Source organism: Merops nubicus, unplaced genomic scaffold, assembly GCF_000691845.1.
Source record: "Merops nubicus isolate BGI_N331 unplaced genomic scaffold, ASM69184v1 scaffold10773, whole genome shotgun sequence".
Classification (NCBI taxonomy): Eukaryota; Metazoa; Chordata; class Aves; order Coraciiformes; family Meropidae; genus Merops; species Merops nubicus.
The window spans coordinates 19,462-47,305 of record NW_008599710.1 but is presented as its reverse complement, the minus strand read 5'-3'; the positions used below and the strand labels follow the sequence as shown (position 1 = coordinate 47,305).

Below are 27,844 nucleotides of genomic sequence, written 5' to 3'. Positions count from 1 at the left end.
CCCACCCACTCTGCTCACTTTTCCTGGGGACGAATGAGAAGAACCTGTCTCCAAGCACAAGATTTTTGGGGTATGTGTCAAAGCAGGAGATGCCTGACAGTAAAACATCCATCTTGCCCTGATTTCTGCAATGTCGAGTGAAATAACCTTCCAAGCTGGCTCTGCTGCAGAGGTGTTTTCGCTGATGTTATTCCTGGGAGCTTTCTCTCTGATGAGCTCTTTCTGCCACCCTGTGTTCCTGATCTCTGGCTCTCTTCACTCTTTTTTCTTTTCCCTGGGCTGGTTTGCCTGCTGGCCGTAATGCGTCGGCGAGCGATACGCGACGAGGAAACTCTCATCATCCGTGCATCAGGGAGAGAGTTATTGACTGAGTGCTGAGCAGTCAAGTTATTGATTCTGACCATAGCCCAGTCTCTCTGTCTGCCCTCGGGAGCGGCTGGTCGCATCCTTCTGCTTCGTTGCATTCAATCGGATTCCCCGAGCTGCTGCGCAGAGGGAGAGAGTTAGAGCCAGACCCATCTATGATGTTTGCTTCAAAATCCAGTTCCGTATCCCCTTCTCCCTCCATGGAGCAGGCAGATTCAGATGCTCTGGACATCAGCACCAAAGTGCAGCTGTACGGCGTGCTCTGGAAGAGACCTTTCGGGAGGCAGTCGGCCAAGTGGTCCAGGAGGTAAGGCACAGGCACTGAGGGATGCTCAGGTGCAATACAAAGCCTAAGGGTGCAGGGGTAAGGCAGAGCCTGACTGCTTGGCTCTCCAAGTGTAGCTAGCCAGGTGGAGACCAGGAGTGAAACTTTGGGCATGGCTTCCCTGCCGCTCTGAGTCTGTTTTACACACGTGGCATCCCATTGTGCTTTCTCCTTTATCCACCCACACCCTGTGCTACCTGCACGTCAGGGTGGGAATAGGGTCTAGCTGCCTCCTCTGGATAATTATCCTATGATTGTTTCATGAAAGAGGAAAAATCAGCTCGTATTTTTTTTGCCCCCAAACTGCTTGACCTGGTTGATTAGAACTTGTTCAAGCTCTTTGAGTCCTTTGGGTGTGAGGTGTGTGTATGGGCTGCAGGGGCCTGTGGACCAGCAGCAGGACTGGTGGCAGTGCTGGCAGGCTGCACGACAGCGATGGCATGCTTGGGTCAGCACACGCAGGCTCTTCCCTGGGGGGAAGGTGCCTCTGAATTCTCTCCCATCTGGTGCTAGGGAGCTGTGAGCTGCCGAGTGCTCCGTATCAGCAGCCAGGAAATTTGGAGCTGGAAAACATTTGCTATATAACCTTTTTACTAAGGACAGACGTATGTTTGTAACACTGAAGTGAGGGGGTGGTTCGAGGTTTAAAGTTGGTGTAGTTTCTTTATGTGAATCGCTGTATCTCACAGGAGGGTTCTCTGCTGGTTGTCAGATGATGTGACCTGACTGTTTATGTGTGGTCCTCACACAGAAACACGGTACAGCTCTTTCTCATTGCTCACTGTGGGTACGTGATCCAATGGATTAAACCTTCCAGCATTCCTGGGTGGCAGATTACTGTCACTGCTGATAGACATCATTGGCAAATGATTCAGTCAGATGACTAGTAGATGAGAAACTTGCATTTTCACCCTACTGCTGCCAGAGATAGGTTTTGTGACCCAGTGTATGTTATCATGATCTATTCAAGAATGGCAGTAAAACTTACCCACCTTTAGTGGTTTGATATCTGCAGCTGGAAAAAGTCTGCTAGAAAAGCAAAGTAAAGTTGCTTTCAACTCCCCCTCACCTTCCCCCTGAGGAAAGGCACGAATGAGCCATTAGCACAAGGCAGCACAGGAAGCCTGAGCTGCCTCTGGAGCTGAAAGGCAGTTTTGTAGCCTTTGTAGCATAGTGTGTCTCAAGGCTTTTAGAAAGAATAAACTAACCTGCACATGAGCAATCTCTGTTGGCTACCTCTGGTACTTCCCTTTGTGGGTAACCTTGTGCTGTGGTCTGCAGTGTAGACACCTCAAATCCACCTCTCCAAACCCAGCTTTTCCTGGCTTTTGCTCTGTGTAGTACCCACACTGCTGTCCAGTCTAAACCTGTGAAGATGGCATGGCCTGAAAAAATAGCTAAATGTTGCTTAGGAAGCAGTTTTGCTTTTCTAGCCATTTTTGACTTGTGTGCAGGTTCTGTTCTGTACTTCTTCCCACCCCTCCTCCATGAAAACACCAGCCTCCTTTCACCCAGGAGGGACTTTGTGCTGATACTCACTACCTACCTCTCAAACACTGATATTTAAATGAATTACCTCTGAAAACTTATGTGACTGTGTTACAGAAAAGAAGTGGACAGAACAACAGAGGGGAAGGTAATTTGCCATGGAGAAGACATTCTTAAAAGGCCTCCTTCTTCCTAATCAAAATTTCTTGCAGGCAAATGGCCCATCTCTGCTCTCTCAGTCATTATTTATTTAGTGTTGTTCTATTCCTAGAAGTCACCCCCCATCTTCAGCAAGTGGTAAATATTTCAGTGGCAGCAGGTGGGAAGAGATGGGGAGTTGACTGTGGAGCAGAGATGATGTGGAAAGTTAGCTGCAAGCACAGCAGATGAGGGTCCTGGGGGACCAGAGGCAGGTCAGTGGGAGATGAACAGGAGAATCTGTAGGGTTTGGTAGGAACTGGTTTCCAGAGTAAAAAGACTGGCACAAGAGAAATGATAAGATTGTTTTTTAGTCACAGCAGAGATTTGCCTTTTTTTTCAGTCTTAGTAGTTGTTATAAGCCTGTCATTATGGGGGGGATAAGGAGCAATTCATCCATCTCCCCATGCCCAGCAAGACACAACTGGTCAAGTGCAGGGTTTTATGAGAAAGGAGGCAAGATGTTTCCCACTCCACTTAAATGAAGAGGAAAAGAATACAATTATTGCTAGATACACTTGAAGATCTGGTCTCTGAGCAATGTAGTTTTTTGGGTTTTTTTTTTGTCTTGTAGCAATCTTGGATGCTACTGCTTATCTATTTGGTATTTACAGGTAGTAATTTGCATTGGACAGTAGTACTACTCCCTGTCCTGAGAGAAGTCTTTCCAAGCTATGGGAGCTGAAGCAGCCTGCAGCAGGAGCATTGATCCCATCAGGCCATCAGCCATGCAGATGGGTCTGTGCTTCTGACACGGGACCAACGTGTGTTCATCTACCAGGGCTGACATGCTGCCTTTCAGAGCTTTATTTTGAAATGCCACAAGCAGCATTCTAGCTCCTACCTCTCCCAAAGAAGTTCTATTCCTAATCTGAATTTCTTTCTTTGTAAAGTAATATCCTTCCAAGAGAGACACAACCATCTGCTGAGTTTATTGTTGATTTTGATGAGTCTAAGGTTGGATCACTGCTGGTGTGGCTTCAGAAAGTCATTTTCTCTGCCCTTGACTTATGGTTCTACTCTTCCCAACAAACTGCACTCCATTCTTCCTTCCAATTAAGAACAAGCAGTTTAGTCTCTTCCCTACTACAAAAGTTGTACTGGTAATGGCATCAGCCTGGCATGGAGTCTGGAATGAAAATCATGAGGCATGTACCTGCCTGGGACGTGGCACGAATGCAGCAAATGTAGCTTTGCAGGTAGGACGTGGGACATCCCTCTCTCCTCCTGTGAATAATCCCAGCCCTGTACAAAAATGCCAGGGTCTTGGCTGAATGTCACCTTTTAGGTGTGAGACTTTGGGGCTAAGGGAGACAGTACTAGCAGGGCTCAGTGGTCAAGCTGAGTCAGAAAAGAAAGGTGGAGCATGAGGAACTGACAGGAGTAGAGAACAAAACACAGAGTATGCTTTGACCTGTGAGTGAATCCATCAGAGATGCCAGGCTGCTGCTGGAAGGAGGGAAACAGCACAGTTAGGAGAGGGATTTTGTCATTTGGGGCAGTCCTGGCTGTGGCCCTGCAAAGCACACACGTAGCCTTGTTTTCCAGCAGGGTGGCTACCCACAGTGACTGGCTGTGGCCACAGATGGAATGGAGAGTTGTTTAGGAGCAGTGCATGTAGCACAGTGGCAGCGGGGCAGGGGAGCCTGGAGACACCAGGAGAGGAAGAGTGAGGGACAGATGCTGCAGCCTCTGAGCTGACATGCTGATGAAAGATCATTTGGCCATTGTTTTCTGAGCTGTCCCCAGGGACAGAGATCTGGGCTCATCTAGTAACTGGGATTTGCTGCCTCTGCTCCTGGACTGGTGCCCAGAAAGCTGCCATTGGAGGGAAGGACAGTGAGACTGCTGCAGTTTTCTAATGTAAATACTTCACGTGGGCTATTGTCACTTCCAAGCCTTTTACAAAGATGAGCTAATTAATCTGGTTAGCTCCCTGTGACACGAAGAAAGCTTTATTCCCAGAGATCAGGTACCTCCACTTGTCCAGCACAGGGCTGTTGTGTTTGGTCCTGACAGATCACTTCTCTGGCTTCACACCCAAGCCACTCAGGTTGTTACTGTTCCTCTGCTACTCCAGTTTAATTACCCTGTGGTTTCAGTGGTTTGTTTCTTAGTGCAGGATCTAGTGGCAGGGAACATGTGACCCCGAGGAGGTCATAGCCACATGTGAATGATTCTTGCATTACTTGTGCTTTTTGAATGCTGCTCTGCTTTTAAATCTCTTTTGTTTTGGTTTCTTATTTGTGTTCAGAATCTTCCCCTACCTTTCCAGCACTCCCTTTTCTTCTGTTGGCACATCTGTGCCTAGTTCAGGTGTGTTCAGCATCTCCAGCCCCTCAGTCCCAGTCCTAACTGAGTGTCTCTCCCCATTCTCCCTTGGCCATCTCTGCTGTCTGCTGCCTCAGTTTTCAACTAGCTTTGGAGTCTTATAACTCCTTCTCCTCTAATCCTTCACTTCACTCCTCTTTTCACTATGCTGCACCAATTATCCTTGGATTGTTGTATGGAGACTTTGTCCTGAAAGTCCAAGAGGTGACCTTGGTTGTTTAGGTGTTGCCTTCCAGGTAAGGATAGATGGTGGAATATGATCTGAACATAAATACATTATGTCCTTCAGCTAACCAGATTTTCAATGTGTTTTTTTTTTTTCTGGATGATTTGCTGTGGGGTTTTGTTATTATATTTTAAACTCTTATTTTGTACATTTTCATTCCAAATGTCCACAGATTCTCTCCATACCTGTGAGGTCAAGGATCTAAAAACTCATTAATCTGCTAGAGACACATCAATTCTCAATCTTATTTTGTACATTTTCATTCCAAATCTCCATAGATTCTCTCCACACCTGTGAGGTCAGGGATCTAAAAACTCATTGATCTGCCAGAGACACATCAATTCTCAGAGATCTGTGCCATGCCTTGTACTTGGTTTTGCTTTGGTTTTGTTTTCCACTGGAGCATAATCTGCAATATGGAGATTATCAGGAGCACTAGACAGACAAAGTATACAAAAACTAAAAAGCTTGGCTTTAACTTTAACGTGCAAATGTGTCTGAAAATACCAATTCCTGTTTCACACGGGTGAATGCACTCTATCTGTAGTGTCCCAGAGATGTGCCTCACACATCTGCTCAGTGGGCTGGTGTCTCAAAGGTGTGTGAGCAACTCTGATGTCAGCATGAACAGGTACAGATTAGTGGGCAAGGAGAGGAAAAAGAACTGGGGCATAATATCTGCCAATGGTGTTTCTATGCTCTGAAGGTTTCTGGATGTAAATATGCACGTTTAGAGTGACAGTCATTGAACATCTTGGAGCAGGTGGACAATAGGTCCAGAGCTTGGGCTTGCTGCAGGCATTCAGAGGGTTTCCTCTCCACCTGTATCCCTTTGCTAATGGTGGCTTCAGAGGAAGGTGCAGGAATCCCCAGGCTGCACAACTGGAAAGTGTTGCCCAGAGGAGCCTCTTCCTGATCCCTCTCAGTGAAAATTTTCTGTCCAGAAGCAGGATGGCTTCCTGGAGATCGTCTCATTATTCACAGAAATGCCTTATCCGTTCCAGATTCCTCATGAGCTCTTGTCCTTGGGACCACAGGAAAGTGAATTACAAGGCAGTGTTTTGTGCAGTGTAAAAAGCCATCCTTTATTAATTTTCAGCTTATTGCCTTTCATTTGCTTTCCAAATCCCCCTTTTCTCATATCAGAAAATATGTAGAGAACACATTTTTCTTTGTTATTTACTCTTTTGAAGCCTCCCTACTAAACTCATCCCCATTTTTTCAGCTGGTCTTCAGCATTTTTGAGTGCTTGCAGAGATTAGACCGAATTTGAGCTAAGTCACATATCTCTCCCCTGTACCACTGCCTGCAGGGTAAATGCAGCCCCAATTTTCAGAGCAGAGAGAGACTCCCAAGGGCATTTTGAGCACTCAAATAAGCTAGAAGTGGCACTCTTTAATCATGATTTTGAGGACATGCTCTAGTAAATTAGAGGCTTGGTTTACAGAAGCTGTGGTATTTTGTGGCTGCTGTACAGTGCTCACCAGGGCATACCTAAGGCTAACTGAGCAGAACAAGGCACACGCTTTAACGTGATGCACAGGAGGAAAAAAAAATCCAATTTCCTTTGCATTTACAAAGGTCAATGGCAGGAGACTTTGCCAGGAGCTCTGCTTAAAAATACTTCTGAAATTTGAGTGCTCTCATGGTCAGTCTGTTGCCTTGAGAGTCACTTGGGGATGCCAAGCTGGAACTCTCCCTGCCATAGGACTCAGTATTACAGTGGAAACACCTTTCCTTTCTCTGCCTTAAAGGTTCTTCATCATTAAGGAAAGTTTCCTGCTCTACTATGCTGAGAGTGAGAAGAAGAGTTTTGAAAGCAATAAATACTTCAACATCCACCCCAAGGTGAGCAGCGTTTGCATGGTGGAGGGAGTTACTCTCTTTCTAGCTTCCTCCACCATCTCCATGGGCCCAGCAAGTGAAGAAAAGGTAAGTCTCAAACTTCTCACAGATCCAGGGAAATCTCAAACAAAGCAAGAATTATGTCAGTACCCCTTCGGGCTTAATGTTTCAGCAGGGATGTGACTTAAATATTTTGTTTTACCTGCTAGTAGATGCATTCCCTTGTTTTCACGACCTAATCAACTAACCTCGTGGCTTTGAGGATACTGCTAGCAAAGCCAATAGTGGGGCTTTAATGCCACTTTACTGGGGTTAACAGCTTTGATTGCTGCTGGTTCCTAACCTGTACTTGCCCTTGGAAGTGTTTCCAGCCAGCCCCTGCTAACCCACATGCCCTCAGCCCTGAGAAGCAGCCGCATAGCTCTGCTGCCTGGAGCTCTCAGGTGGGACGTGGTGCTCCGAGTCTGCTGCTGTTCTCTGTGGTCACTGGCAGCTGGTGGAAAGGGTGCTCCCAAAGGTGCTGGTTTCACCCAGCGGGGTTAGGGGCAGCCGTCTGTGCCCACGCGGCACGGGTATGGTGTTGGCCTGCTGCTGGTGACTGTCATGGGTGCACAACCTCTCTCATGGAACCCCTGCTGGGAGATCACCTCCTCCCTAATCAAAGAATTCCCACTTCCATGTGCTAGCTAGCAGCCTTTTCTCCAAGCTGGATGCAGGGGAGGCATCTTTTCCCCCTTTCTCCTGGTGGTGATAGAGTCCCTCTGCTTTTCAGGAACCGTGTGTGTTGCCCCTCCTGGGACAGCCAAGGCAGAGCAGGGGCCCACAAGTGACCCAGGGTGAAAGTTCAGCTCCTAGTTGGTTGATAGTTACACTTGATTTTGCTGACTGATTGGGGCCCTCTGGTTTATCCCCAGGGTGTCATACCGCTGGGAGGCTGCATCGTGGAGCCTAAAGAAGAGCCCAACATGCCTTATGCCATAAAGATCTCTCATGAAGACTTCCATGTAAGTAGACTACTTCTCTCAAAAATGTTCAAACACCATGAAACCTGTTATTGATGAGCAGAGCTGCATTGGTAGTCTTTCCCACCCCACCAAGGCATGCCTACTGTCTCCAGGCAGCCTGTCTTGGGAGAGTGGGTGGCTTAGCATCCCCAAAGTCCCCTCAAGGCTGCTGCTGCTCCTGCTTTGACAACCAACAAGGAAACTTATTCTTTCTGGCAGCAGATCTTATGATACTAACAGACCAGTAGACACATTCAAGAGCCCTAGAGCTCACGTTGTCCTATCATTTTAGTCCTACCATGACCGCTTGCTGTGTGCAGCTCTTTCCAATGTGACCTGGGTCATATCTGATCCCGTGGAGGTGGAAGCCCGTGGTGGGCTCTGGCAGCAGATCTTATGATACTAACAGACCAGTAGACACATTCAAGAGCCCTAGAGCTCACGTTATCCTATCATTTTAGTCCTACCATGACTGTTTGCTGTGTGCAGCTCTTTCCAATGTGTCATAGATCTGGGTCATATCTGATCCCATGGAGGTGGAAGCCTGTGGTGGGCTCTCTTTCCATCCCACCATAGCTTTGCTACCTTTGTCCAGCTCAGGACATGAGTGCACAGAGGCTCATAAGGCACCAGCCCTTCTAATCCTGATTTCCCCCCTTCCCCCCCTTTCTTCTAGGGTAACATTGTTCTAGCAGCTGAATCAGAGTTTGAGCAGGCTCAGTGGCTGGAGATGCTACAGGAGTCTGGAAAAGTGTAAGCTCCTTTCTGTTCCTTACTCTTTTTGATCTACTCTGTAGATGTGTAAAGGATAAAAGGCACAAAGCCTCACCAAAAGGACTACAGGGAGGCAGAAAAGCTCCCCAAGAGGAGTGAGACCTTCACTTGTCTCCTGGACCCATCCCGTTCACTAAATGAGAATGCTCCAAAACTGACACAGAGCTTCCACCGTGATGTGCAGTGTGGTTTGCAGTATGGCTCTGCTAACAACCCCAGGCTGTCCTCTGTCCAGTGCTGGTGCATTCCAGGTGGCATCTGCTGTCCTCCTCTCTTGCCCCAGAGGGGTGGGACCTGGGACTGAACGGGAGCTCTCCTGGTCCGTTTGGCATGGGAAGTGAGGTCCATGGGCTTGACAAAAGTGGGGGTTAGAGAGCCTCCCTACGCTGCAGATGTATGAATTTGGGGTAAGGTAAGAGCAGAACAGGCAAGGCACAAAGCTGTCTGCGTGGCCCTACACCCTGCTGCTGAGCAGGGACCTCACCAGCCCATCCCTGCTCTCCTGAGCAGCATCAGTTGGGCTGGGATGTCAGTAAGAACCCTGCAGCACTGGTGTGGCCGTGGGGTGTGCACTGTTCTGCCCAGGACCCAGGGCACTCGGGCATCTCAGCAGCAGGATTTGGCCTCCCGAGACCATCTAATTCTGAAAGGCATGGGCAGGTTGAATCCCAAGGGAGGAGCATTGCCAGCCCACCTGCGGGGTGTGAGGCCTTGGCTGCTCTCTGGATATATGTAGTCACTGTCTGCTGAGAATGCTGGAGACATTCTCCAACAGCTTTGTTGCCCACCAGCTCTGCAGTCCCCCAGCACCCAGGAGCCTGGCAGTATGAGGAGCAGCTCTCCTGCAAAACCAGAGCAGGCTCTTTCTAAAGGTAACACTTAAACAGGGATTTGACTTTCCCAACCCAGGTAGAAGCTTCTAGAGTCTGTAGAGCAGAGCCTTCTGTTCAGCTGTGAGGCCTGAAGCAGTGAGCACTTTGCCCTTCCTGGCTGTTAGAACCTGTGTGTGTGGTCTCCTGTGACTGGGGGGACAAAAGATGCTCTTTCAGGGGAGTTGAACTTGTCATACCAGTGTGTGCATGGCAAAGGCAGCATCTCAGCTAATTCCAGTGCTACGAGGCTGGAAAATGTTCATTAGTGGGGAACAGAGTGTTATGGTGGATCAGTGCTTCATTATCCAAACAGGAGTGTTTAAAACAGGAGCTAGATAGTGGTTGTTGTCATATGCCAGGCTGAAAATCTTCCTGAGACCCCTCCTACCCTTCTCTCCCCTCTCTGCTCCTGTTCTTGCACCAGAAGAGAGTGATGCAGCTCCGGTGCTGACCTAATCAAAGCTGCATGTGAGGAAAGCACCAGTTTGGTGATTTCTGTCAGCCAGAATTGTTGGGAGCCAAGCAGCAGCCAGAAGGACAGAGTGTGGGCCGGTAAATTGATCTGCAATGACCAGGAAAGCTAAAAGGACACAGCTGAAATCTTCCAGGCAACCTGTTCTAGCACCCTGTTGTTCCTAGATGGGGATTGTACTGCCTGTGGCATTGCAGATGTTTAATGTGATCATTCTCATTATGTAAAATGGACCAAAGAAAAGAAGCAAAACACTACCTTCAGAAAAAAGCCTGTCTCCATAGACTGAGATGTTGTTAAATAGCAGAGAGAGAGGGGAAAAAATGGACCCAGAGTGGGAAGCATCCTCCTTTGTTTCAATTTTATCTGCTGCCTCTTTACATCTGGGCTAGGAGGGGGTGTGTGCTTCCACCATCAGAGTCTGCTCAAAGATGCCTTCAGCTCTTCACCCCTTTCCAAGCCTCCTGGTTTGACAGGGAAGCCACTTATTCAATGTGGGAGGGAGCTGATGGTCTCTCCACCCTTCTAATCAGTTGTGGCTTGGACTCGCCACACTTGCCAGATCGTGAAAGCTTTTTGGGAATGCACAAAGCCCTGACTCCCAGCTGGCCAGGCTCTCTTCCTACCCAGAGAAGCTTTTGCTGCTGGTCATAGGGGAGGGTGGCACATGTCCACTCTCTATGTTCGTAGCAGCATTCCCTGCACTGGTTAGAAGTAGACTTGATGGGGAATGGGGAAAAAAAAAAACACATACTGTACATACTGTATATGTCCTGTGGACTCTGCAGTGCTTAATGTCTCCAAAAATTGGTTGTAGATGCTTCTGAGAGAGGTAAAATGCAGGCAAAGCTGGAGAGATCTTCCCAGTGCTGCAAAAGGACTTGAATGGACTAGGCTGTATAAGCAAATGGAGATGCTATACAACTTTGAGGGTTTTTCTTCCCTGAAGTATACTATAAGGGCACTTTCTACTTGTCCCAAGAGCCTTCCTGACCCTGTGCTTTTGTGCACCTTAAACCATGTGCCTTTTTCTGATGAAAACACCCTTAGTAAGAAGTACAAAATAAAAAAAGCACTTGATTGCCCTTCTGCTGAAGTCCAAGAGTGTATATCCCCACTGCTGTGGTTGCACACCAGCACTGGTTCCAGCAGATAAAAGGAATGAAATCTTAAATGTCACACAGAGATATCAGTGCTTCTTCCAAGTTGTACAGCAGTGGGTGTAGTAACCTTTGAGTTCCAGCAACATCTGGTCATGCTAGGGAAGGGAGGGAGCACTGAAAATGTGAAGCTAGTAAGCAGACACCTTGAAGGCTACAGCTGTTTTGAAACCCTCCAGGTAATCACATGTGTTGTGTGTCCCCCACCTTGAACTCTTTGCTGTTGGCTGCTCTGGGATCAGATTCATCCTGTATCAGAGGACATGAGCAGAAAAACACCTTCACACCCACACGTTCTCACTCCAGATGAAGATGTCTACCTGTGGGCAAAACATCACCTTTTTAATTAGCGTCCTAATTTCCTCTGCACTTTAGAAATCTCCTAGATGCTCATTAGCTGAAAAGAGACTTAGCTGTCTGCAAAGAGCACGAGGCAGGGCTCAGGCTGCTGGAGCTGTGAGCTGCCTGGTCCCTGGGGTGATGTGTTTAATAGAATTGTCTGGCTTTAAGAGACGACATACGGGTTGCCTTGGAATTGTTTAATGTGTAAGAGGTTGCCAACTTAATGGTTTCTGAAAAGCTGCAATTTCACATGGCTCACAAAGAAGCCTGGTGCAGGAAGGCTAACAGGTATTTAATATTAATAAGCTCCCTTAGATAACAAAGATGGTAGAGTTTCTGGGCAGCAATTGCTGTTCCTGTATGTGCACCTATAAAAATAGATTAAGATTAATTTCATGTGCATGTTTTATATATTGTATGTGTGTGCGTATTTTTTTTCTAATGGACCACAAATAGAAGTGAGCAGCAAACTCCATTTCTGGTTCTGATTTGTGTCTCCTTATCCTTGGTATGTAATATCTGTATTAAAGCCTACCCTGTCCATCAGCTCAGCCAATAATAGGCATTGTTCCACAGGCCTCTTTTGCAGCTTAGCTTCATAATGTGTTCAAGAGACCTTGAGATCCTCTGGCTAATAGTCCTACAGTAACACAAGGTACTCCTTGAATATGCCTGATTCCTTGAACTCTCCCTACTTGCTAGCCTCTTATCTGGCTTTTATCCCTGGTTCTTCACTGTTTTTACAAGGAGAGGGACTTATCTCACAGTGTAGGGCCAGACACCAAATCCTAGTGGCTTAAAGTGTAGCAGAGAATGGATTGATTGGTGCCAAGATGGATGATGGATGCCAGAAGGCTGTGGGAAGGAGTCAATAAACAGTTAAGGTTTGAGGAGGAAGAGTGGCTGTAGCAGCAAAATATTGGAAAGGCTGCAGAAAACAATGTCACTGGCAGATAGGAAGGTAGTTGAGTTAAAAGCTAAAATATGGTTCTAAAGTCTGATGGGATCCATTTAATGGTGCATCCTGTTGCAGTTGGAGGCTGGGCATGTGCTGGGTTGGTCTGGAGAGCCCTTAAGACTAAGCTCAGTGTAGAAATCTCAAAAACACTCCAAGAAACCCATTGGAATAGCTGTGCATTGCTGACATACAGCTCCAGTGCTAAAAAAAAAATAAATTAAAATTACTGAATGTCAGGGAAATTCCTCCAGTTCATTTTTAGTGAGAAAAAATTTAGAGTCTTGATGTCCCAGTGGATGAGAGTCTGTGTTTGAATTCCTTAGTAGATTTCTAGGCTGAGTCCCCCACCTCAACCTGTGGGACTCTTGGCTCTCTTACATTGTCTGCTTTGTGTCTCATTTCTCTAGGACCTGGAAGAATGCCCAGCTAGGGGAAGCCATGATCGAGAGCCTGGAAGCCCAAGGACTGCAGCTGGCCAAGGAGAAACAGGAGTATTTAGGTAGGAAACACTTCCAAAAGCCATAAACCCTAAAATAGCCATTTTACTTTCCTAGAGTTGTCAGTGTGGCCAAGCCAAGCAGCTACAGATTTTTTACTATTGACTTTTACTGGATGGAGCTTTTGAATAGTCAACAGCTGAAATCTGGGGTTCGAAGGGAGTCAAAACATGAAATTAAGGTAGGATCTGGACATCTGTGTGGAGCATGAAAGGAAGAGTGTGCTTTGGCCAGCATGCTGCAGCCCTGCAGCTCCTGATGGCTGGACTCTACAAATGTCTTGCTGCCCCTGAGAAGTCTGGATGTGCTGATTTCAGCTGCTCAGCAGGCAAACAGCCAATACTTTTGTCTCCCTGATTCACACCAGACTTGTATTTCTGAGGCTGAGCACATTTTTTCACGCATGAATTTTCCTCCTCTAGCTGTTTGTTTGTTTTACTTGGGGGGTGGGAGGCTTACTCCGTTTTTGTCTCCATTTGCTCACACTGTATTTAGGTTGGAAGAGACTTTTGGATGCTATCTAGTCCAATCCCCACCTCAAAACCAGCCTGTGGAAGCAGCACCTTGGGTGCTGCTGGTCCCTTGGGTGCTGCTGGTCACACGTGTGAGCCCAACGACTTGTCTGGACAGTCATCTGCTGTAAACAAGCTAGCAGCAACTTTGGGTGCTTCAGGTTGGTGATGCCTTGGGCAGGGGCTTGTGGTATCTAGTCATAGTCATCAGGCCACTGGAGGAATCTTGAAGAGCCTCTTGCATTTCTGCATCCATGCTGACCAGGGGTGATCTCAGTATATGGCCTCACAGGTAACTGTGACCATAATTCAGGTATCAAGGCATGTTCATTCTGGCCACCTAAGTGCCACTCAGATGTGAGCTGATGGATGGGCTCATATGTGAGGCAGGCAGGGAGGAGTGGATCCACATCTGACAGAAGGATCATAGGGTGTGCTGAAAGAAGGACCTGGAGAGACAGGAGTAAAATTAGAAACAAGAAGGTTTTGTCAAAGCATTATTTTGCAACCACCAGAGCAGACTAAAGAACCGATGAGACTACAGAGCCCCAGTGTGATACAAGGCAAGGTGACAGGGGAATAGGTGAATACATATTCTGTTGCAAACACGAGATATAAAAATATGTATTTCACTGGGTTCTTTGGTCCATGACAAGAACATTCAGAGCTGGTCAATTGTCACAGTTGGTTACTTTCTTTTGACAGCGATTTTCTATTTATTCCTACATAACTGCTGAGGCTTCTGCCTCATTAGCCTTACCATCAATGACCTGTGTCCATCCTGTAGCTAAACCTTGAGCTCAGGCACTGGTCCTGGCAGCAGGTCAAGGCTCTCTGGAGGAAACAAACACTGCTCTGGGGAATTCCCTGAATCCCCCTGGATTTACCTTCCACCTGCCCCTCACCCAGCTGGGATCCTGGTTTTTCTTTCAGGTGGGGACTTTGCAGAAGCCCACCAAGCCCTGGGCTTGGCCACAGCAGGAGAGGCAGAAGGGTGAAGGTGGAGAGAGCATCTGTGTAGCTGTGCTGGGTGCTGGTGAGGGGGAGGAGGAGGAGAGTTGGGAAGGAAAGGCAGCAGTGGTGGTCAGCAGAGCTTTCGTGAGGTAACGCCACTGCTCCAGCACCAGGAGCTCAGCTGTGGGCAGGAGGCAGAGGTCTGCACTCCTCCTAGCAGCAGTAATCTCTTCAGTTCCCCAGTACAAAGGCAACCAGCAGCATCTTCCTCGCCTGGTGTGGGGAACAGTTAGTCATGAGGGGCTGTGAGTCTGCTGCTGCTGTCAGGGCAGCAGGGTGGCAGAGCTGAGAGCTCAGCTCTAGGCTTAACTATGAAGAATGTGCTTCTGTCTAGTTTTCTCCAAGCACGACTAAGAGCTGTTTAACCCATTGAAGGTTAGAGCACAGCACAACGTAGGTCTCTCAGGTCATGTCGTAAGGCTCAGGGCAGAGTTTCTGGTGAGCATGTGTCCTTCTTGGTAGACAAGAGCAACTGATGTTGAAGGGAACTGTTCTGAACAGATAAACATTCTGTGGCTAAGTTAGGGGATGGACTTCTGGGCTTGGCTGGGACTTCCCAAGGTGATAACAGGGAGCTGGCAGTGATGCCCAGGGGGCTGAAGGAGAGGGTGATGTTCTGTGTTGGTAGGGATGGAGCACTGAGCTGCAGGAGGAGACCCAGCTGTTGCTACATGGAGTGCAACCCTGTGCACCCACTTAACCTTTCCATGCCGTTGCTTCCTCGTGTGTGAGGCAGAGATAAGAATACTTCCCTGACTCAGCCAGAGGATTGCAAAGGTTGGTTTGTTAATGCAGTTTAGGAAAACTGAGAGGAAACCTTAGAAGGAGTACACAGCAATATGGTTGTTTAGTTTATTAAGTTATTTGACAGAAGGGAAATTACAGAACATCCCATTAGTGTCATATCAGCCCTTGGAGCCTCCTGGATACACACAGAGCAATAGGGAACACTGCATTTTCAAGCAGCAAACAGTCAGTGTCTCATGCTTATAAGTATCCCCAGGATATAAATTGCTTTTCTCTGCATTTAGCCTTTGTGTGTGTTTGCAGATAAGCTAATGGAAGAGACAGAAGAGCTGTGTCTGCAGAGGGAGCAAAAAGAGGTGAGTGTTCATCACAAACCAATTTCCTTCGACTTCCACGTGGCAGAGTTGGGAAGCTGGGAGTTGTTGGTTGGAAGGTTCAGGGCAGGAGGCTGTAGAGCCAAAAGACTCTCTAGTCAACCTCTGGGCCCTGTAGATGAAGAGAGTAATAAGAGCTGTGCCATGAGATGGGTCCTGGAGGTGTATTCCTGGGAAGGCACATTCCATGCAGTGTGCTTGTGATTATGCCTCCAAGAGGACTGGATTATGACTCCAAGGAAGACTGGATTACATTCATATTCACTGGGTTGAATTATATACTTGTTGTTTGGTAGATTCAAGAAGACTCTGGCAACTTGTCTGCATGTAGTTAGAGAGCAAATAAACAGAGCTGCCATTGTTCTAGTGCAGAGGTACCATTGTGACAAAGGAGGACCAGCAAAAAGCAACATGGTTTGTTCTTTGGATGCAGCTGGGATGGGGAGAAGAATACACATTGCAGTGGGGAAAAAATCGAGTACTCCCTTAGATGTGACTATTATACCTCGATTTATCAAGTTTATTATTGTTTTCCAAATTATTCTTAACATATATTGGCTTAATGTAATAAAAGTAGCTCATTATCATATTTACTCCAAATCTATACCCTTTTTTTATAGCACTATCATAAAGTTATCGCAAGGTATCTTTGCAAACAGGTTGTCCTATGACATGGTAGGGAAGGCTGTGTGGATGTAGACCACCACACTGCAGTCTTGCACAGTGCCATTGCTCTCTTTTTTTAATTAATTCAAAATGACTGTCATCCTTCTTCAGCCAAAGGCAGCAGTGCTGACCTCGGTCTCCTCAAGCCTCTGTTTTTTCTCTGTACATTTCTGTAGAGCTAAAGCTCCAAAGGTGGCTTGGATGCTCCTCTGTGTCTCAGCTACTTCTGCCTTTGCAGAGAGGCATCCCTTTCTGGTGAGGTAACCTGCTGCTCAACCCACAGCCATAGGGAGGGAAATGCCCTTGTCTAAAGACCCTGGAACAGATCTCTGCTCCTACAAAGCCATGCAATGAATCTCCATCACCTGTGCAGAGCAGATGAGGCCAGGTTAGCCTGAGGAATTTTGGGGTGACTATATAGCTCTCAGAGCTGTAGTGGTCTGAGCTGTTGTGAGCCTGAAGGCCTCAAAGCAATATGGTGGGAAAGCAGCTTGAACCATGCATCTGCATCATGGAGCAAGAGTCTTATTATGAATTTATCCGCTGCCAGTGATGTTCTGTGACCCACCTGGGCCTGGAGCAGGAGTTCTACCTAGCAGCTAAGGATGCAAGGAGACCTGACTTGGAGCTGACTTTGTCCCCGTCTTCCTCATCTGCAGATCTTGGTACAACTTCTTTCTCTAGACTAGGGGAAGAGATTGTTTCCCTGCTTGAGGATAGCTTGTGGTACTCCATGCTCTGTAAGCATGGTTTGAGTAGCACGAAGATAGCAACAGGCTGCTGAACTTGTGCAAAGTTGTCACAGTGCAGCGTGTGTTTTCCTGTCCCAGTGGGGATGGCAAGTAAGGCTGAGCTGGCAGAGATACCACTCTTCAGGCACAGCAGTGCTGGGGCTGTCACACTCCTGTACCTGTACATGTGTGCCTGGAAATGGTCTATACACGTTGAGTCCAGCCTTCCCAGGGAGCTTCGGACCTTCTGTATATGTGCAGCAGAATTGATCTGTGCAAGAAGCATGTCTGGGATTTCCAGCATGGCTGGAACTTCTGGATGTCTGGACATCCTCAATCAACCTTCAATCCTTTCTAATTGCCCCTGAGCAAAAGTGTGGCGGAATCAGATGCTCCGTGGCTCTACACAGCTCAGGTTAAAAGTCCCAGGTATCATTAACAGAGAAGCCTTTCCTAGCTATAAGTGTGTTAGCAGAGTACATTCCTGTCTTCTCCTTTGGTCCAGGAACTGGAGCGCCTCAACCAGGTGCTGGAGGAGGAGAAGCAGCGGTTTGAAGAGGTGGTGCGGGAGCTGCGGCTGGAGCAGGACCAGATCAGACGGTGAGGGGGCAAACGGGGCCTGAACTGCACTGGGCAGGAGTGCTGCTGAGGTGATGAACCAAAACAATAGATAAAATCCACCTATTTTGTGCATGTAGGAAGGAGATAAATGCCACATTGGCCAAACCAGGAACACCTGAGGTCTGTTGACCTGCATCTGCTATCACTTGTCTGACCAACAGAATAGAGCTTAGTTTCATTTTTGCATTCCAAGAACTTCATTTTCAAAGAGCTGGGACGTGAGCAGATTAGCCAGGGGAGCATGTCAATGGACAGGCGTGAGAGGATTTCAGAGAGGCAATTGTTTGGTCTCCAGACATCTGAGTCTGGTTTTCCACCATCACCTGAATGACACTGGTGAAATTGTCTCACCAAGAATAATTTTATCACTTTAAGGATTACACTATGCAAAATATGAGCAGTAAATGTATTTAGAAAGGGAAGGATCCACGTGCTGTGCCCTGAGTGTTGAAAGGATATGTTTTGCTGCTGCTTTCTTTTTTTTCTCTCCTTAAGTAACATTTCAGAAAAAGCCAGTGTGATTTTCCAACTATTATTGGTTATATACATCCTCTATCTATGACTGCCCTGCCTGAGCTCTTTGAATTACAACCATGACCCTGCCCTAGCTAGAGAAGCACTCTAACAGTTGGGTTTGGCGTGATGATCAGGAGGCACAGTAAAGTTCCTGGATGCCTGTAGTGTGCCCAAGCCATGATGCTTCCTGGCAAGCTCCCAGCTCCCCAGGGCTGCCTGTCCCAACCACTTGTTGCGGCTTCTGCGCTAAGAGACCCGCGGTCTGCGCAGGCTGAGGGGGGTGTGTGGGGCTAGTGCTCCCCTGCAATAGCTGTCACCCTTTTTGCCTTTGCAGGGAGCTGGAGCTCACAGCCCGCTCCCTTAAAGGAGTGGAGGAAGAAAAGAAAGAGTTGCGAAGCCTGACACAGTCCTTACAGAAAACCCTGGAGGTGAGTGCCCGCTTCTCCCCCCTGAGTGACAGCATTTTGGGAATGATCCGTGAGAACTGACCATGGCTGAGAGCAATGCTTTCTGTGGGAGGAATCTAACAGCCATTAGTGCTGGGGTTTAGCCCTGTGTGGATGAACAGGTTCATTCAGTAGTGGATATTAAGGCTAAAATCCCCTGCAGGAAAGGACTAGAAGTGGCACAGAGCCCAGCAGAACCAAACTTCTCACAGCAGTACCAGGTGATGTGATGTAGGGCAATAGCCATAAGTCACACTTTGGGAAGCTCAGGTTGAGCACTAGTGAAAGACTTTTCACCAGGCAGGTGATGGAAGAGGCTGAGGAACCTCCACCTTGGAAAGTTTTCACAACTTGACCAGAGAAATCTGCAGCTGACTGTGTCTTGCTGTGTTAACAAGCTATCTCTGAACAGGAGGCTGGACTAGAGTCTACCAGAAGGTCCATTCTAGCCAACATGGCTATAAGTCTGTGATAGGTTTGATAGCTTTCCGATTTTCTCTTTTTTCTCTTTTTTTTTTTTTTTTTTTTTTTTTTTTTTTTTTTTTTTTTTTTTTTTTTGTTTGCTTGTTTAAACAGCAGCTCCCTAAGTCCTAGTGGAATTTGGAGGAGCAGAGAGGTGTTTGCTGTTCACCAAAGGCAGTATGGATCTCAGGGTTCCCAGGTGCACCAAGGAAGCACAAGGCTCCAGTCCCTGAGCCTGGATCCCTACTCATGTCAAAGGAGCCTGCAGGTTCTCACCCTTTTGCATAGCAACAGCTTGCTCCTCCCAAGACAGATATCAAATGAAACCCAGATTTTGTTACTCTTGTTTTTAACCTGAATGAGGCATGTGGATCTCAGGATGGAAGGACTCGACAGGGAGGAGCCAGGCAGGAACAAGAGCAGAGATGTTAGACTTGGGTGACACAATCTCTGTCCTTCTTCAAGGAGCTCTCCCTGGAAAAGCAGCAGATGCTGGAGATGCTGGAAGAAAATGAGAGCCAGCTCCCACCTCCAACCAGCCCCAGCAAGGAGCAAAGCCCCATATGGGGCCTGCACTGCAGCCTGCAACAGATTGAAGAGAAGATGCAGCAACTTCTGGAGGAGAAACTACTGGCAGAGAAGAGGTGAAGAGGGGGCAGGGGTTTTTACAGCATTGCCTGAGACAGGGATGTGGGACAAGATGTGATCCAATGTGAAGAGGGTGGTGGGAAAAGACGTAGTTTTCCCCCTCACAGGTGGGAGGCAATCAGAAAGGGTATGGCTAAACATTTCCAGGTTTAAAATTAGGTAAACTTCAAAACAGTTCCCCTCTTTATTCTGAGACCTGCAGAGAGGCAGGAGTCTTTCTAATTCCCATTGCTGGCTGCAGTAAAGGGAAGAGGACTTTTCTGTTCTGCTCAGGCTTAGTGGTGCTAAGTCATAGAGTCATAGAGTGGCTTAGGGTGGAAGGGACCCTAGAGATCATCTGATCCAAGCTCCCTGCCGTGGGCAGGGACACCTCTCAACTAGACCAGGTTGCCCAAGGCCTCATCCAACCTGGCCTTTAACACCTCCAGGGAGGGGGCACCCGCAACCTCTCTGGGCAATCTCTTCCAGAGTTTCATCACCCTTGTATGGAAGAACTTTCTCCTGAGATCTAGTCTAAATGATGTGACTGTCAGCTGACTTGCGTTTTGGTTGCTACCACAAGACAAGTCTGGAAGCTTGTCTGGTACCCAGGGTAGGAGTTCAGGTTATAAATGCTTCAGAGGGAACAGAGTGAGGCAGGGCAGCTCTGCTCCTTGCTGCTGCCTGGACCTGCTCCATTCAAATCAGCACGTGAATCCCTTAGGTATTCATGGACCTGTCCATAAGAAGAGTTTGGTGCTCCCGGACCCCATCCTAGGGTTAGGAATGTTCTCTTTGTCCCACTCACGCCTGTGTTATTGAGGTGACAGCGCTCCTGCCAGCCCCTCTTTGCTCAGGGCGGCCAGGGAGCTGCCCGGAGCTGAGTGGTGCGGGGGTGGGAGCGGCGGCGTGTGCCGGCTGTGCCGTCCCCAGGATGAAGGAGAAGGAGGAGCGGTGGCGGGCGCTGGAGGAGGAGCGGGAGTTCTACTCGGCCCAGGCGCGAGCGCTGCAGGACTCGCTCTCCGAGCTCACCGCAGAGAAGCAGCAGACGGAGAGAGACCTCAAGGTACCCCCTGCCCGGGCTGCATAGTGCTGCCCCTCCGCCCACAGTGCTCCCATTTCCCCTTTTAGTGCATCTCCCATCCAGTGGAAGATTTCGGTTTATTTTGTTTTCATTCTGTGGTCACAAATCTTTGTTTACTGTGCTTTGTACCACCATAACATGTGACATTGCCATCTATATCTGCCGTCTATTTTCTCATTCTGAGGCTTGATTCAGCCATTCAGTCTACTGTGAGAGCATCATCTAAAGATGAAGTGACAAAAAATAAAAAAAAAAAAAGTAAGTAGACCCAATCAAGAATATAGATTATTTCAAAGAAACGTTAATATGGACATTGCAGAATTGAGCAGATGTCTTCCCTCCTCAAGTTGTGCTCAGAGACTCAGTCTTGAGATTTGTAAATCTTCAAGAACCTCTGCCTGAACTGGGGTTCAAAAATAGAGGAAAGCAGGTGAGGCACCAGCCTTCCTTCATTATCAGTAATGGAAGATCTCTTGATGTATGTAAAAGTAATTGAACAAAGTATGCTCTTTTATTTTAAGCTAAATAATGTAAAAGTTATGCTGCTTATTGGCTGACTGTTAACCTCCTTCTACAAGTATTTTGTAAAAAAACCCAACCCAGTTAATTCATTTTTCCTGCACCTCCAAGATTTTCTTATCCTGTAACCTTCCACTAGGCCAAGCTAAAGCTAAGTTGACCTAAGAGCTGTGTTAGTTATTTGGAAAGCTACTACTGACATTGACCCTTACCTCTTCTTGTGTTTTGTTTCTGGAACTACTATACATCCCTTTGCGGGAGTTGACTGCCTTGATCTCAGGTCCATCTCAGTTGGAAAAACGTCCTCCTGCTCAGCTGAAAGTACTTGCATAAGCACAAATTCACGTGCTGAAATACTATTTCTGGTTCCATATAGTTCATGCAGCAAGAGGGAAGCTGTGAAAATCAGAGCAAAGGAGAATTACTAAAGTAATCTGGACTTCAAGTTCAGATTCTGTTTGAAGACACGAGGAACAACTTTTATGCTGTCTTACAATATTTCAATTGTTTCCCTTACTATTGTCTTTTCATTTTCATCTGCCTGGTGGGTCCTTCACAAACCTTGTGAGTTAGCAGGATGGTTATTGTGACACAAGGGGTTTTTTTTCAGCAATGCTTGTTCTCTTCCTCAGGCTGAGGTGAAGGTGCGCATGGATTTGGAGAGGAGACTGAGAGAAGCTGAAGAAGCACTGCAGAGCTTGGAGCAAGGCTTAAATTCTCTGGATTGCAACAAGGAGAAAGAGGAGAAGATGAAAGCAGATGTCAGTAACTTGAGAAGTAAGTCAGTCACCCATCCTCTCTACTGATGGGCAAGCTCAGAGAGGAAATATTTCTACTTATCTTCCCAAAATAAGAAGTTTCCAAATTAACAAAGCTGCACATCATGTGGTCTCCCAGATCCTTGTACCTCGACCACATCTCCCTTTCAAGGAGCCAGAACATGCTATGCAGGCACATGGTGCCTTTTCCCTCTGAGGAAGGCAAAATTCTTAGCCTTACCTATTGGGTAGACGACAAACCTAGGGGCAGAGTTGAGCAAATGCTTTCCAAAACTTCAAACAGGGAAGCTGTAGCAGAGCTATAGACTGCCTAGGTCCAAGTTATAAAGAGACCTCTGATTCCCCTCCAGATAATTTTTTTTCCCCAGCCTTGGTTATGAGAACAGCAGCTTGAGGAGGACTGTGGTTGCTGTAGCAACATGCTGGTAGGTGACCCAGCAGGTGAAGTTTGGATCCTTACTCAGAGCTGAATCACTACATCAGCCTAGCATTGCTATGCTGAGATCACTGAAGTCCACAGGTCAGGTCTAAGACTTGGGTTCCTCACAGCTTATCTTTGTGCCTTTGCCCTTTTTTTGTTTGCTTGCTTAGTTGTGGTTTTTTTTGTAAGATGGGCATTACCCTAGCATCTGGCTGAGTCAGATTTGGGAACTGGCATTTTCTATCCTCAACTATAGTGCAGGGAGAAGCTGTTGTGAAGATGTTGCATCTGGCTTTGTCACTGAAGGGTGGTTGTATGGGGACAAAATAGAAAAGGCAAAAGTCCTGTGGTATTCTGAGCACTGTTACATGTATAAGTATAAATAAGTGTATAAATAGCTTGTATATACATCAATACTTCTAATTTGCAGATACTAATTTATTTTTACAAATATTTATCTTATTCAGTAGTTTCTAGATCAGGTTTCTAAACTGAGCTGAAAGAGCTCAATTCTGAACTGGCCTAGGGCCCTGGTAAGAAAACAGAGCTAAAGTGGATGTGGTCAGCTCAGCATTCAGCTAGAGCAGAGCTACCTGCCCAGGGCATAAGTGAGTAACCTCTGGCACTGAATGTCTCCTGACACTCATTTCCAATCTCAGATTTTGAGGGATGTTTTCTTCAAAAGAGTGAAAGGTTTACTAATGAGCAAAACACTAGAGAAAGTGAGGGACCAGCAGTGTTTTCTTCAGTGTCAGTCCCAGCACAGCTTGCCTCAGTCCTTCCACGTGAATCCTGCAGCTCTGCCCTACCCTTTCATGTAAGAGTTGGGGCATGTGAACACGAGCTCTCTGAACAGCGAGGGACCAGTGACAGGCAGGAGGACACTGAGACTGGGATGGCAGAAGATATGCTGGTTAGACCATACGAGGGGAAATGGGTGAACAAAAGCAGCTTGTGTGGCAGACTGGGACAGAATATGCTAGAGGTTGGCCCTGAGGCTTCACATGGAGCATGTAATGCATGTCTACGTGTGCTAGTATTTGCTATGCTATTAAGAAATCCTTGTGTGTGTGTGCTTGTGCCAGTGCTGCCAGCACCTCCCTTTCTGCAGTTAGACTTGACTGGTTTTAGAAGGCCTTCAAAGAAAATGCAATGAGGAAGTCTTCAAACCCCTCTGTTGCAAGAAAGTTGAGAAGTTTTATCACAATATCAAGCTTTGGCAGCTGACTCATGAGTGGTTGTGGGAATGATTAACGAGGAATGGATGTTTGCAGTTCCTTCTATAATTTAAGTGTGCTTGTTGGAGACTGGAGGACTTTGTCAGTTTGAATGTGTTCATTCTGATGACACTCTGGGGCTTCATGGATTACTGTGTGTGAAGATCTAGGGAGGTGTTGAGCATCGCTACCTGTCTCATCCCATCAGTGAGTGCATAAGATTGTGACTGGTTCGTTGCTTGAAGTGTCTCTCCCATCACTGCTCAGTGATGTCTTCTCCTCAGAATTCTTTGAAGAGTGCATCCGGAACGCCGAGCTGGAGGCCAAGATGCCTGTGATCATGAAGAACTCTGTGTACATCCACAAGGCTGCCACTCGCCGCATAAAGAGCTGCCGCTTCCACCGCCGCAGAGCCAGTACCTCATGGAATGACTGTAGGTGTCGGGGAGCTTCTCATGCTACAGCCTGCCACAGCAAATACGTGCAGATGGAGCTGGCAGGGCACTAAGAGCTGCAAATGTGGTCCATATTTCATATTCCCTAGTTGGAGAATGGAGATATAGAGAAACTTGGAGGTCCTTTAGCCAAAGAGCAGGCACTGAGTCTGTGTGCCAGTTGCCTCTCTCCTCATGTGTGTTGAAAGATAACTGCTGTGATGGTCCCAGGCCCCTAAGAGAAAATGCTCAAAGCTGACTTCATCTAAATGCTTAACCATAGACTGAGTTAGGTTGAAAGAGACACCCCAAAGTGTTTACCTGCAAGGTTTGAGCAGGTTCTATGTAGAACCATAAACCAGAGGCAGCTATAAAGAAGAAAAGTTTCCATGCTGTCGGTGGTTTCCTCCTCTGAAAGCAGTGAGGTGAAGCTCTTAGAGTGCAATGATTAGCTCATCCCTTGCTAGGCTCTCAGTCTTGTTGATCACATGGCTTGTGTGCTCTAGCAAAGCTTTGTCTTGAGTTTGTGTCCCTGATGGCCCCTGACCTTTCTGTGCTGCTCTTGTTTCAGTGAAGCAGTCCCAGTCCTTCATCTTCTCGCGTGCAGAAGCTGAAAACATTGAGGAGCTGAAAGAAGCAGCCAAAAGACTGAGCCGGGACCAGCACTTCAGGCAAACTCTCTATCAAATCATGAGGTCCCAAAAGGATTCTGCTTCGGGGGACGAAAAGTGACTTCTGCTGGGATGGGGCTTCTGGTCTCAACTTGCCATTCAGCTCCACAACAGTTATGCCATCGGGCACTTGGGTCAGAAGGGAGATTTGCCCTTTGGTGGGGAAAGTGGGGGAAAGTTGTGTGTAGGCAATTCCCTCGGGTAGTGGCTTTGCTTTAGTTTGAATGCCCCCTGTAGCCTGGTAGACCTTCTCTGCTGGTCCCTCCAGATCTGTTTGCTTCAGCTGCTTATGTTAAGCCACGTTTTGCCAAGATACCACGGTCGGTGTTAATGTGAACCACAGACCGCAGCTTAGGAAGTGCCTCTTCTTTCCTTCCCTGTCTAGTCTGTCTGCCAGACAGAAGTGCTTCAGAGAGCCCTTTATCAGCCTGTGCTCCAGCTGGTGTGACCTCCCCAGCTGGACACAGCTTACCCTGTTCTGCCTGGTCCCCTCTAGGAAATGGCTCTCTGTGCACCCCCAGTCAATCAGCGCTTTGGTGGGACACATTTCAGCAGCATCAATGCAAGCTGGAGGGGGGGGTGTCCATGGTTGACTGCAGGTAGAACATCTTGGGGCCACCTTTGCACTTATTTTGCATTGGGACATCTGGCTGTGTCACTGCCAGGAGGAGGAGCAGAGCCATGCGCTGCAGGTGTTATCTACAGGCAGATTCAGTGTGGAGGAGACTTTGATTCAGCTCTGATGGCTTCCTCATCACCTCTGTAGAACAAGCTGGAGGACAAGAGGGTGAGGAGTGTCCAGCCACAAAATTCACTGTCACCTGGAAAATTAAACATTGTCAGCAACAAGCTGTCAGGGTTGTGGAGGTGGGGAAAGTAATCTGTGTGTATGCTTCAGTGAGTAGCCTGTGTCCAAGGCTTTGTATTGCTCTCTACCAGTCCTCATGATTGTAATCCAGGCTGACCTGGTCAAACTGGGACTTCTGTCAAGGCTGGGTTGGGAGAGGTGCTGTGGACAACCTGGTCAGAGGTGAGCTTCTGGCTGGCCTCTGTCCCCTCCCAAGTGCTCACCATGTGGTTATTGCAGGGGAGTCTTTGCCTCGTGTGTGGTCATCTTGCGTGTTACAGGAATCATTTTGTGGTGGAAACCTTGCAACCTCTCCCAGTATTTTAAGCAAGCAGCTGGCTAAAAATTACCCAGGCTGCAGTCACAGCACTGCCTGGTGCTTACAGAGCATGTGACAGGCATGCTCATAACACTGTCATCCCCGTGGTACCAGCTGGGAAATAAAGGAACAAACAACACAAAGGTGACTGAAGTTAGCAGCACAGCTTCAGTCAGGGCTCAGGGGGTCTGAAGTGTAGATTCACTGGGGCTTTCAGGGCTGTGCAGGGGTACCCCTGGGTATTACATAGTCCAGTCACACCAGGGTAGTTGCTTACCTGCCCCATGCAGGCTGTGACACTGACCAGTCCCAGGCTTTGGCTTCTGGCCACCTAAATCATTCACTGCAAGTTGGGTGCTGTGTCTAGGGAGAAGTTAGGGATGAGGCTGGGACGGAGGCTCTGGCTTTTGGCAGCCAGGAGAGAGGTGTTGATGCTGGATGGAAGGGTGTACTGGGAGGGTGTCATTCTGGTGTGACCAGAGAAAAAGCATTGAAGGCACAGCCTCTGCTTTCCATTTCAGGCAGTCACTGACCAGTAACCTTCTGCCAGGCAATGGGAGGTTTTGTACAGTCAGAGGGTCTAGGACTGGAAGCTGACATTTTAGTGATGACAGGTGGCATGACAGGAAAAGAGAATTTTCATCCCTCCTTAGCATACCTGATCCTTCTGTTGTTTTTTTTTTCACTTGTGTTTGTGTGCTAGAAAGCCACAAATGAATTCCTGCTCTTGCAGGGCTGTGAGGAAGCAATACAGAGCTGGTTTTCCCCTTTACCCTGTCCTCACATAATCTCTGGCTGTTTTCCAGTTACAAGGTCTATGCCATGTGATGCTGGAAAGGACAGAAAACAGGACAGCCAGGGAGCGGATCTGTAATTCAGGCAGAGAGGAAAATCACCCTGTGGCTTGTGTATGCAGCACCTTTGATCTATTACCATCAAAAGCCACAATATCAGACTTTACAGAAGTATTGTACTCAGGAGGTAGCCACATCGGGCCTTCCTTTACTGTGCATATGGACAGCAATAAATAAATAAAAGTTATGCTGATGCTAGAGCCAATTCCTGTGTGTTCTTGATACGCTGTCACTGAAATGATGTTAAATTGCCTCTGCAGGAGATGAGACAAATCATTGTGACACGATCATTTACTGCCAGTGCACTTCTGCTTCAGCGAGTTGTTGTGTTGTGTCCTTAACCTCACCTCTGTACAGGACTGACTGTATGTAAAACTTTCTCCCTTGCTACCTGCTTCCACTTTTAACAGGTATAAAGCTAAAGCCAGGATGTATCAAGTCTGCAGAGGACATCTCCCACTTGCTTACCTGCAGCCAGTGTGCAGCAGCTCTCTGTGTAACCAGCAAGGCGTGTCCTAAGGAACCTGTGGTGAAGGGTTTGCCTTTGGTTGCTCCTTGCTGTAGATACTAGACCTCCCGAGGAATCTACAGCTCCGTGAGCTCCTGGCAGAGTCAGCATGGAGCTGGGTCTGTGCACCATAGCACTTTAATTGACTGTCTTATGTCCTTATTCCATTTGAAAGGACACTGAGTTACTGATTCCCATGTTGCATTTTTTGATGTAATGCAGTAACAAGAAGATGGCTTAGGGAGTATCACACCTTTATTCAAACAACCTTCACTAGTAACCCTGGCCAGATTGCTTCCTCCTAATTGGAAAACAGGGGATGAGATGAGAAATCTCTTCACTAAGGAGAGTTCCCTAAATTGTCCCCTTGTGTCTGAGGATAGCAGAAGACATAGGAGGTTTAGCATGTCTAAGATTTCAGAAGTTGCAGAACAGCTAGACTGGCTCTGAAAACCCTGTGGCCATTCTTCTAACACCCCCATTTTCAGGATATCACCTGGGAACTTCTTTTCCCTCTGAAGATGTTCCCTATTGTCCCCTTCAGAGAGACTTTAAAACCTGGTTTCATTTGCAGACACTGCCCAACGTGAAGCCTGCTGATACTCCTCTGTGTTGTC

At 47.4% G+C, this 27,844-nt stretch overlaps 1 protein-coding gene across 1 annotated transcript; it reads left to right on the top strand.

The window, feature by feature from the left end:
* The first annotated feature begins 521 nt into the window (after positions 1–521).
* Positions 522–24,760, top strand: PLEKHD1 (pleckstrin homology domain containing, family D (with coiled-coil domains) member 1). The gene is made up of 13 exons (XM_008937483.1): positions 522–673; positions 6,689–6,782; positions 7,694–7,783; positions 8,460–8,536; positions 12,769–12,860; positions 15,435–15,487; positions 17,408–17,502; positions 18,374–18,467; positions 19,413–19,591; positions 20,508–20,640; positions 21,810–21,954; positions 23,879–24,028; positions 24,600–24,760. The coding sequence occupies exons 1-13, from the start codon at positions 522–524 to the stop codon at positions 24,758–24,760; spliced, it is 1,515 nt and encodes a 504-aa protein (XP_008935731.1).
* The last annotated feature ends 3,084 nt before the right edge of the window (positions 24,761–27,844 follow it).